Source organism: Cebidichthys violaceus, unplaced genomic scaffold, assembly GCF_023349555.1.
Source record: "Cebidichthys violaceus isolate CVI_PGR_0920_01 unplaced genomic scaffold, fCebVio1.0.p SCAF_7, whole genome shotgun sequence".
Lineage (NCBI taxonomy): Eukaryota > Metazoa > Chordata > Actinopteri > Perciformes > Stichaeidae > Cebidichthys > Cebidichthys violaceus.
The window spans coordinates 6,106,681-6,118,053 of NW_027176927.1; the positions used below are offsets into that span (position 1 = coordinate 6,106,681).

Consider the following 11,373-nt stretch of genomic DNA (forward strand, 5'->3'; position numbering starts at 1 on the left):
CATACACACATGAATACTGTATATATGTTTATGTAGGCAAAGAAAAATAGATTGTATACATTTCCAACAGGCACCTAGACAAACAGTATGTAGCCATTGTTAACACTGCGTGTCTGTTGGAGGACATCATTTAAGAAGGAAACACAACATAATTATATAGGTGAAGCCACCAATGTACTGTACATAGAAAACTGTATTCAGTAAAAATCTACACGTCGTAAAAGTGCTCCATGAAAGCGGTGCCGACATGCATAGACATGCTGTGGATTTAAAACGGTGAGCGAGGTTAGCACAGGCAGTGGTGGTTTGCGTGCAACAGCTGAGAATTACAACAATGAAACAAATCACCAAAGCTGCATATCCCTGCAAATTCCTGAGAGTTTAAATCAACGATTGGAGTGATTAGTCTACGTTCTAAAAAGGGTAAAAACAGCAAAATACACTTCATCAATGCCTGAGAGAAATTAAGAACATTTCAGAATAAAAGGCTGTTGTGTGCGTGTGTGCTTTTACTTCCTGTGTATGTTTACCAGAGTGTTTTTGTTTAGTCTATTCAAGTGTGGTTGGGCGATTGTGCGCTTTTTTATACATACATACATACATACATACATATATATATATATATATATGTGTATATATATATATATATATATATATATATATATATACACACACATATATATATATACATACATATCTACAACATAGGTTGTTGAGCTTTGGGCAGTGCTAGCTAGATAATTATCTTACAATGGTTGTAATATTGTAAAAACAATTGTCTTATTGTCAGTAGCAAATCCTTGATTTTCCTCCCCTTTATATCTGCAGTCAGATACATCCTTCCTTCTTTAACTGGCTTGTGGCAGTGCAAGGTAAGCCATGCATAGCAAAGGGAAGAGTGCTACTCTCAGGAGCAGGAAGAAAAGAGGAGCAGAGAAGCTATAACAGCTATATAATATAAAAGGAAGAGTGAGGGCAAAAACACTCAAGACGACAAAAAGGGGGTGGACCGGCTGAGAAGAATTGACCGGGTCACTGGTCAAACGCAGGGTACATGGGAATCTCAAAGTCATCGCCGTTGAAGTTGGCAGGCTGGTCCAGCATAGACAACACGTCCTGAAGCAGATTGAGATATGTATTTTAAGTGACAGAGAGAGGGAGAAATAAGTGCTTGAGAGAGAAGAGACTTGTTTCACTCACAGGAAAAATGTCTTGCTGGTTGCCCTGAGCATGAGGGTGCTGCTCCGCATTACTCTGCGAGTGCTGCTGGCCTTGCCACGGGGGCCACACTGCTGCCTCGGCTGCTCGAGACGGGAACTGCTGCCCGGACCGAGAGCCATCTGGGATGAAGCACAGCGGGGTGAGATGATGCACCGGTACGACACAAGAGACACAGGTTCACAGATATATGCACACAACCTACCGTAACCATTGCCATTGAGGCTGGCATGTGCGTTAATGGGTGGGTAGTTTGCATTGTTGGTCGGGGTGGGAGCGGCACCGGTTGGCATCTGGCCAAAAGAGTTGGAAGAGCCACCACCAAATCCTCCCATGGGAGCAAACTGTGGAGACATGGTCTTTGCAGCTTGGGGAGCCACCTGCTGGTTAGAAGCGGAAGAGTGACTCCGTTTACTGACAGTACATAGTCGGGGGTCAAAAGGTAAATAAGTGATGATCAATAACTGGGATGGACTCATAAAAGTATCGTATAAATTATCATGTGTGAATGAAGACTGACTACCACTAAAGGCAAAAGTCAGATAATGAATCTTGGCTTACCTGGTTATTAAATTGTGGTCTGACTCCAGCTGCAGCTCCAGGCCATCCTCCTGCTGGTCCTCCATGAAGGGGGCTGCCAGTGCTGGAGGGGGGGACCGACTGCGGGGCTCCATTCTGACGAGACATCTGAGCCAGCATCTGCCCTGCTGAGTGGGCTGGCGGTGCCATCTGTGGAGTCATGTTGACTGGCCTGCAGACAAAAGTGAAGGGAGTGCGAGCTTGGTTACCTGGCTGTCAAAAATCACTTATTATGAAGAAAAAAAAAACCCCACTATGAATTAAAGAAATCATATTCAAAGTCAGCATAGCAGTGAGTATATACTTGAAAGATACAATAAGTGCTTTTAGGAATACATTCTGAAGGGACCGTCATCTTTGTCAGGCAGCATCTGCACCCACTTAACGCACATGGGAGAAGTCTTTATTCTCTTAAACCCTTCATGTGGCAGACTCCCATTTGAGGGAACTGGGGGGTTTTCCCCATCTGCTGCTGTTGCACACAAACCAATATCATACAAAGATGTGCCTCTACTAGCTCTGCTCCGATAGGCAAAACCTCTAGACATGCAAACCAGTTGGTAGGTTACATAAATGTGTCAATTCACTCACGCTCACTGCAGCAAGGAGTCGCTGTGGCTGTTCACATAGTAGAGTAGAGAACTATCCCATTACTAGATTTTCTAAAGCCTAAAAAACAGAGCCAAGAGGAGGAGCAGAAGTCTAGTTTTCGCCAAGACCACTTGAATTACAATATGCTAAATGGTTATTTAGGATTTTTTGCCAAATAACGCCAAAAATAGACTTTAATAATATAACCTAATTAATTAAGTATAGCCTCCATGTTTACGATGTAACTACATGCACAGCCACGTATACACAATGAAGACATATTCCCACCTGTATGCATCATTGGAACGCCCAGCAGCGAAGCTATTGGCTGGAGGGTAGATCTGTGTGGTGGGAGTGGAGATGGAGGGCAGGCCCTTGGTCTGATCTGGGCCTTGGAAAAGGGACGGATAGAGCTCTGGCTTCTCGAGGCTCTTGCTGTGGTCGGGCCCCGCCGCCGTCACTGGTTGCGCTGGCATCTGAGGACCACCAAAAATAAAATCAGTCAGGGGCCACGCTTTGTCATTTCTGTAATTAATCTAAATGGCATTCACAACAGATGGAGGAGGCTGAAATCATGATAGCAGGTGACGTAACACCCAAGTTCAAAATAGTTAGCATAGTTGTTTGTAGCCTAAAACCACAGATTAGTATTTACAATATTTGTACAATATAACCTATACAGTATATCCTAACAGAGTAGACAGAAGAAACACATGACATAAAGTAAACATTAAGTGCTCTGCCGTTGGCACTACTGGCACAGCTCCATAGCAGTTTAACTGACATTTTGTTACATCCACCATTTTGTCAGATGTGTCCCGAGGCAAATATTGACAAGCATCTATTATTTACTTTATTATGACCTTGTTGTACTGTAGCTATTTAGTGATTGTTGTCATATGAGATATTAGTGTGCGCACAAAAGAGTGAGAGAGCTCGAACTGAACAGGTTTGCACCTAAATGAATAGTGAAGGTAAAAGAAGACTTTAAGTCAAGATCGTGATCAAATGTGGCACTTTTAGTCAAGAACCGGCTAAACAAATCCAATTGATTTTTGTTGGGAATACTTCCAGGCTTAAAATCTCCTTAGATAACAAAACAAAGTACTCCATTTAATTCAAGCATGACATCCGGTTCTGTTTTCCTGCAGAGCAACATCCTGCCACAAAAAGGCCGGACCAGCTACTACAGCGAGGGACAAAGGCCCCAAGAGAAACAGGGCGTAATCAAAGCTTCAATCAAAGTGGACATGTACTGTACATTCATGTGACCTAACCTGTGAGAGGGTGATTGGTCCGGCCTCATAGAGAACGTCTCTGGCTCCGCCTCCCTCCAGCTCGGCCTGCTGCTGCTGCTGTAACTGCCTGAAAAAGGGGAAACACAGAAGGACAAAGAGACGGTCTAAAATAGCCTCATTTCCATTTCCATGCCCATCCACCGTTGAGTGAGACGCCCAAACACCTGCTGACAAAACAGCACTCAACCCGCCACCATGGCAACATCAACGAGAAGAGAAGAGGAAGACAGAGACAGGAAAGGTCTGTTATACTACTACATACTGCTAACATGCTATACTACCTGTGTTAAAAGTCCAGATTTACTACTCACTATTAGACATGCTTCATTTTTTAGAAAACAGCACTATTGTTCTAAATTCTACAGAGACGAACACAGTGGAGAGAAGAATAACCCAGAGCAGTAAATGAAAACTAAAAACAGAAGGACTGCAGTGTAGTCTCCCATGAAGAAGCAGCCCCTGTTCTCCCATGCAGGGGGAGGATAGTCAGGCCAGGCCTGGTCTCACCTGGCGGCCACCTGCCCAGGGCTGAGCATTACAGGAGGGCAGTTTGGACTGCTCTGACCCAGGGAGGGGGGCAGCGAACCCACTGGGGAGGAGATGGGTGGGAGGGGGTCCTGAGTTGAGTTTCTACTGCCCCACAATCAGAGATTGGTGCAGAGGAGAGGTGTAGGGAGAGAGTGATCAGTGGGTTGTGGTAAGGGTGTAAGAGGAAGTGGGGATGGAGGGTGCTAAGTAAGCATTCAGACACGGGGGATCTTTCACAACGTCAATGGTTTCATTATGTACTGTGTTTGATTGTGTAATCCTGTTACATAATCAGCGGTATTGGTCAAATCTGCGTGTGACTCACTTGACGTTGACATTAGTACAGATGATATACTCGATCTCCTCTGAAAACGGGTTCTGGAAGGTGAAAGAGCTGGTTCTCATCCAGATCCATTCTCTCGATTTGGAGCGAAACCGAAACATCACCGACAGGACCTGACCCTTCAGCTTCACCACCTGTGGGCACAAATCCAGCACGCCAAACAGTCACAATCTGGTGTTTTCATAATCAATGCACACAAGAAACAGAGTTATAGGGAGATATCAGGGTACACAGGTAATTGGAGTCTTTAGTGGGAGGGAGCAGTTTTCTTTCCAGCATGAATATATCCGTACAAATAGTAAATTTTGTAGCTGTGGAAAGTGGCTGATTGAGACTTAAAGTCCACTTCAGTCAGTTTCAGTCTGAAATTGAATGAATTTATTCGGTCTACAAGGTCGCTATAGGTAGTCATCTTTTCTTTCATTCTTGTGAGTGCATTAAACTCATTAATGTACAAACACAAGACAAAAATGAGATGAGTCCTCAAAAAGCTGCACATATTCAGATTGTCCTACCTGTTGGAAGCTGTCTCTCAGTAAGCCCTGGTCTTCAAGGTAGGCAAACTCAAGAATATTTTTTCCCAATAATTCCTGCAACACACAGCACATAATAACACCACCGTTAGCGCAGAAGACATTAATGCCATCCTCTGGCACAAAGGTTGTTAGAGGATGCAAGCAGAGTCTTACCTGTGGCTGGTAGCCGACAGCGGCCATGCAGCGGTGGTCTACGAAGGTGAACATGCCCTGACAATTATGGCGTGAGATGAACTCCACTGGAACAGTAATACTGTTGACGTCTGTATCACCTGGGCAACAAGTTACCTAAAGGATAGAAAAATAATTTACATTCACATTTATCTATATTGTTATATTTTTTATTTAATTTGGTTGTCTACATTTTGAGTACTTACACGATGAATATTATGGATGTTTTACAATCAACCGCTTGTAAAAATTATTTCAAAACACACTGTAACAGTGCAAACGTCAGCCATAATCTACTTCAGATAAGGCCAGAGATTGTGACCAGGAAATATCGCCTTTTGGTAGAAGCATTTCCAAAAGAATACATTTTTTTCCACCACCAGTAAAGGTGATTTTTTTTCTTAGATTGTTGAATAAGGATAAAATATTACTGCAGGTTTGTTGGAAATATAAATTTGCAGTGAAGATTTAAACAGCCATACCAACACATAACTTGCATTTCATTGTAATAAATATATACATACTACTCAATAATGAACTTACATGATCAGATTAAAATGATTTTTTCATTGCATCGACTTGCTTCAGCGTAAAAGCCACATGTGCATATCTCTACACACGAGGCATCCATCATACCTGTAATCGCCCAATTGCAACCAGACAGTAGCGACTCCCCTGAGTGTTGTCCGATTCATCGTCTGTTAATGACACTCCTAAAACACAAACAAAAAATGTGTTAGCATGTGGCCACAAAGAATAACTCACGAAAAGGATTTATCAGATTTAGCATCATTTACAGGGTCTAGTCATATTAAACAGATACAACATAATTAACAGATAGCTATATACAGTATGGCTAACACTAGTAAAAGGACTAGTCTCACCTGAAGGGGGCCAGGACTTGATGTATCCTGTACAGTGGACCACTACATACTGGGGCTCTCCTTCCTTGGCTGTACCCAAACCATTCCTGAGGTGAAGGAAGAAATCATAATATATACTTAAACGAATCAGTCCTTATGTGCATCTTATTGCTACTGGGCTCCTCCAGGTTTGTCTATTTCTGCACAGTAATCCCAACTCCATTTAAAAAAAACAAAAGAAAAAGAAAAACCATTTGGTTGTGGTCACCTGTTTCTATTCCTCAGGAAGTTCAGTCTGTTCATGGACAACGGTTCCACAGGACAGGAGCCACACCTGCAAAATATACACAACACGGACAATTTATGCATCTGGATACACATCAATATCAATGATGAACTGGATTAACTAACAGTAGTAGAAGTCACACCTCATTCTGCAGATGAATGATCGACGGGCTCCCATACTCATTCTGGATGACGACTGCTGGCCTTCTTTCTTCACTGTTCCTGTTTTCAAGTCCAACATCCTCCCTTTTAGGGTAAACAAAGAACAGAGACAATCAAGAGTGTAATGAGCAATCACGTGCAAACATTTTGTCTCAAAGACACTTTGGGAATTAATAATGATAACAAATCTACTACTGTGTGCATATTTAGTGTCTGCCAATGCTGTGTACCCGTGTTGTTATTCTCGGCAGTAGAGAGCTGCTCTCTGAGCTTTTCTGTATCATCCGGGTGGAGCTGATCGTACAGGGAGGAGCCGAGCCATTCAGACTGTGCCTGGTTGAGGACGGGTGCCAGGGAGTCAGAAACGTAAACAATGCGGCCAGTCTCGCATGACACCACGAACAGGAAGCCGTCGGCTGCCTCCAGAATGAGGTGCTTCAGTTCCTATAGACAGATGGCAGCAAAGACAGGCTGAGCAGTGCGGATGAGAGATATATATAGATATGTATATATCTATATATATATATAGATATGTATATATCTATATATATATATATATATATCTATATATATATATAGATATGTATATATCTATATATATATATATATATATCTATATATATATATCTATATCTATATATATATATATATATATATCTATATATATATATATATAGATATATCTATATATATATATATATATAGATATATATATATATATATATATATATATAGATATATATATATAGATATATATATATATAGATATATATATAGATATATAGATATCTATATATAGATATCTATATAGATATATATATCTCCAGCTGCTTATTTTGTATGTCTACTGTCAGCATTACTTGTACACACTATATCTAGTGTATTCATAACCCTTACTGTTCAATCCACATTTCCATTCTCCACAAAACGCTGTACATCACTCTGCACCTAACTGCTTTTTGCACTTCTGTGTCTCAGTACCTCTACTCTGTGCAATGACAATTAAGTTAAATTTAACCTAAACTAATTTATGCATTATGGTCCTTGTAATAGCCATCTTCACTGTTGACCCAGGGAAGGTATATAAAGACATGTGCTACGCCCAATGAGCATGACCCCAGTTGCTTCATTCCAGGCACCAAAGGCTCATTTACAGTAATTGTACATTCATAAAGTTTATTTTTGAACAAGTCGACCAACGGCCTAGAGGAGTATGGTAAAATAAATATCTGTTTAACATTACAAAACTAGATTACATCAGCATTGTCAAAGACAGTCAGTGAAAATAGCAACTTCAGCTACCCTGTGCGAAAACTAGATTGCAGGCTTAAAAGGTGCTACTTTCACTCCTCCACTCTATTTCCATTGAACTCAGAGAGGTTTCATGAGAAAAACATTGTGACTGTGAGACCTGTGTATTAAATTACTTTGCTGACTTCTACACAAGTAGTACTGGCTTGTCCAAAATCGTTGCCTTCTCTGAACATGCCTTCAACCAGTTTTAAGATTTCCCTTGAGGGGGACAAAAGTGTACTTCACACTTCAATTTCTACATTTCTCTCTCTCTCAGTTGCTCATACCTGGTCAGTGAGAAAGGAAGGTTTGTATGACCCATCCGAGTTGGTATTGCCACTTCCCCTTAGAGACTTCATATGGGACACGGCCATTCGCAGGATAGTTAGTTTGTCTGGCTTCCTTGCTAGTGCACTGCAGGTGGGCACCATGTCTGACAATTCTGTGATGTAGGCAGTCATCTTGTTGCGCCTTCGCCTTTCAATCTCACTGTGGTTCTCCCTGAAGCGAGGAAACGACGATGGGAGGCAGAGGTGGACAGGATAGGAGGGATTGAGATGGGGGAAACAGATGGGCCGGTGGACAACATGGGGTAGAGTTTAGAGTTAATGCTGCAATGTAGGTATGCCAACCGGCAAAAAGAGGTGAAAATGAGAGAAGGTGAGAGAAATAATGGTTGCTCAAAACTATAAATCAATTATCTGTAAAAAAAAAAATTAAAGCAAGAGGCTGGCCTTTCAAGCCCAGTTGGTGACAAAAGAGAGCAAGTGCAGAGAGAGAAAGACCACTTAGATGTCCTGAAAGGGGGGAAAGAAGAGAGACAGAGAGGACAGTTGCTCAAGAGGAAGGGATTACCAAAGTGAAAAAAGTCCCAGAGTCACATACAGCGTAGCAGTTAGTGACGTATAAAACAATGGTGGGCTGAGAAAGACAACAAGCTACCTGGGGTAAAGAAGCAGAACATTCTGACAGGCACAAAAACAGACGCATAGATCGGCGAAACACACCGGTAATTGTTGTTCTGTCAAAATAACAAAGTGCTGGGGTCCCACTAGGACAAGATAGTATTTAAAATAAAACCAACCCACTAAAACTCACTACCAAAATAAAAAAGGAAGTGTAGGAGTAAAAAAAATGAATTGAACATTAGAGGGAGTGCAGCATGGGGGTAGCTGTTGTATAAATAATGTTGCTCCCCTATAACTCCCTTCATACACTATCTATTAATTCATCCTCCTACCTTGCAAAGCGCTCTTTGTCATTGCCGCCTCCCGTTTCATCGTCACACCTGAGGAAAACCAGAAAACATAGCTTGTTATGGCAGCAGCCCACACAATCCAAAACACTTGATAAACCTCATCTTGCTTTATAACAGAACAATCTGAGACAAATGAACCTGAACAACTTGTTTCCTTCATCGTCATCATCATCATCATCATCAAAGTCTGGCCTGTGTTAAGGAAAAAAGAGACACGTCAAACAAATTCTCACAAGAATTTTTGACCGAGTGTCAAAAACAAAACTAAACCAGTCAGCAAATACACATACCCCAATATGAAATATCACCACACAAGTTACCACACACACTTACGCAGCTCTTCTTTTGTTGGTCCCTTTTGGTATAACAGCCACGACACTTCCTTGGGTCCCACTTGCCCCCAGACCCAGATTTGGGTCTGGTAACTCTATTAATAACACAGAGACATAGAGAGACGAAATGTAGCAGGGGTGACAGTTGATTTCCGATTGAGCCTCAAGCACTGAAAAGAAACTAAACCCCTGACAGGAGCCCATAACACAGACGACAAATTGACATTATCGTTACCGCACGCAGCTGACATTGGGTTTATACTGCAGCCAGTGTATTCAACATTAAGTTAGCTCCACGTCAACTATTCGTAGGTCGTGTTTGCAGATCGTAGAGAGCAAAGACAACCACGAAACAACGCTAATGTTAAAGCTAAATGTATCATAACGTTACAGACACATTAGCTAACAACAGAAACAAATGAACCGAGCTAACCAACCGCAGCTCGGTAGTCAGCTAACATGTTTTGTGTTCCTTAAGTTATTTGGCCTTGTAAAAGTATCACAACAGAGTTATTTTGATAATCAGCTAGTAGCTAATGTAGCTGGCTAGCAAGCTAACCAGCTAGCCTTGCTGTAGCATTAGCTTAGCCACTAAGCTAACTTAGCTGATGCTGTCACGCTATCTTTAGGAAAGTGTCCGCTTTAGCTCTGCGTAAAGAAAACGCCCATACATTATCAACCATTGCACAACACTGTGCATCTAAATCATCGCGGTGACTTGTATTGCACTTTACCTGGGTTTGAAGAGGACATGTCTGTCTGGAATAACATAAACAAACAACTTCGGCTGCGGAAAAAAAAATCCCCCAAAACCCTTCACCCCTCCCCCTTGCTAGCTGGGTAAAGGCTAACAAGTTCCTAGCCGATTTCCTCACGTATGCGCCTTTACTTTGTGTTATAAACGCCCGAAGCCATGACTAGAACTGTTCCAGGGTGACCCAAGAGGACATAAAACACAGACCAAAGTAATGGTTTAACTCCTCCAAAACCTCTTTTTCCTGTTTTTTCTCGGTTTAAATCCCCCTTTCTATTCAAGATGGCGCTTCAGGCTAGCAAAGCAGAAGCTGTCTACACCGTTTTCCTTTCTCTTCTTTCTATTGGACGTCATGTAAGCCAGATACAAATGACGTCACATGTTGGGAAATCCGTGTTTAGCTCCGCCCCTCTGACAGCGGAGGGACAGTGTAAACTGATGCATTCATGTGTAAGCAGCATGTAATGTGGAGAGGATTTAAACTAATTTATATACTACTAATCTACAACATTGCTTCATATTTTATTTGCTCATTATATTCATTATATACTCCAGCTATCAAATAAGGCGGTGGAGAAAAAAGGTCAATATTTCGAGAGAAAGTATAAAGTCGGAGGAAATGGAAGTATTCCAGTAAAGCACAGCTATCTCAACATTGTACTTGAGAACGGCAATTGAGTAAATGTACTGGGTTTTCATTTGAAGTACAAGTATATAAGCAATTTACAATGTGAGAGGTCTGATTATATGTTCTATTCTCTTTAGAGTGAATACATTAATAAGATTTAACAGAAGGACTTTGTTCATGCTGCTGTCTTTAAAATCTGTAAAAAATATGATGTATTTTAACATTATGCCAGATGGGCTTTCAAAGGACAAAATCATGTTTAATGTTCTAATGTTTTTTGTTTTATTTACTGGAAGTTTGAAAATGTTGTTTGCAGACTTAATGATTCAAAGGTGCTGGTGACCTTGGATAAGTGGAAAGCAGGGCCGCCTTTCAATCAGCTCCTGGCACCCCGGCTCCTGCTCTGCTAGTCTCATGTCAAAGTGTCCTTGAGCAAGACACTTAACCCCAAAATTGCTCCCGTAGCTGTGCCTACGGTGTATAGATGGACACTGAATTGTAAGTCGCTTTGGATAAAAGCGTCTGCTAAATGAC

The 11,373-nt window shown here is 41.6% G+C and overlaps 1 protein-coding gene across 4 annotated transcripts; it reads right to left on the bottom strand.

Moving 5' to 3' along the window:
- Positions 1-944: 944 nt before the first annotated feature.
- arnt (aryl hydrocarbon receptor nuclear translocator) lies at positions 945-10,557 on the bottom strand. Of its 4 annotated transcripts, none has more exons than XM_068735307.1 (20): positions 10,192-10,557; positions 9,459-9,552; positions 9,264-9,317; positions 9,108-9,155; positions 8,155-8,368; positions 6,805-7,018; positions 6,556-6,658; positions 6,396-6,461; positions 6,149-6,234; positions 5,901-5,977; positions 5,247-5,381; positions 5,073-5,147; positions 4,540-4,691; positions 4,194-4,316; positions 3,666-3,753; positions 2,677-2,864; positions 1,780-1,969; positions 1,424-1,598; positions 1,201-1,340; positions 945-1,116 (listed from the first exon to the last, which is right to left on the bottom strand). In XM_068735307.1, the coding sequence occupies exons 1-20, from the start codon at positions 10,226-10,228 to the stop codon at positions 1,033-1,035; spliced, it is 2,343 nt and encodes a 780-aa protein (XP_068591408.1). In that variant the 5' UTR covers positions 10,229-10,557; the 3' UTR covers positions 945-1,032. The 4 variants fall into 4 exon arrangements, with proteins under 4 accessions (XP_068591408.1, XP_068591407.1, XP_068591410.1 ...); XM_068735306.1 differs by having other exon boundaries at positions 1,424-1,601; XM_068735309.1 differs by lacking the exon at positions 4,194-4,316.
- Positions 10,558-11,373: the final 816 nt, after the last annotated feature.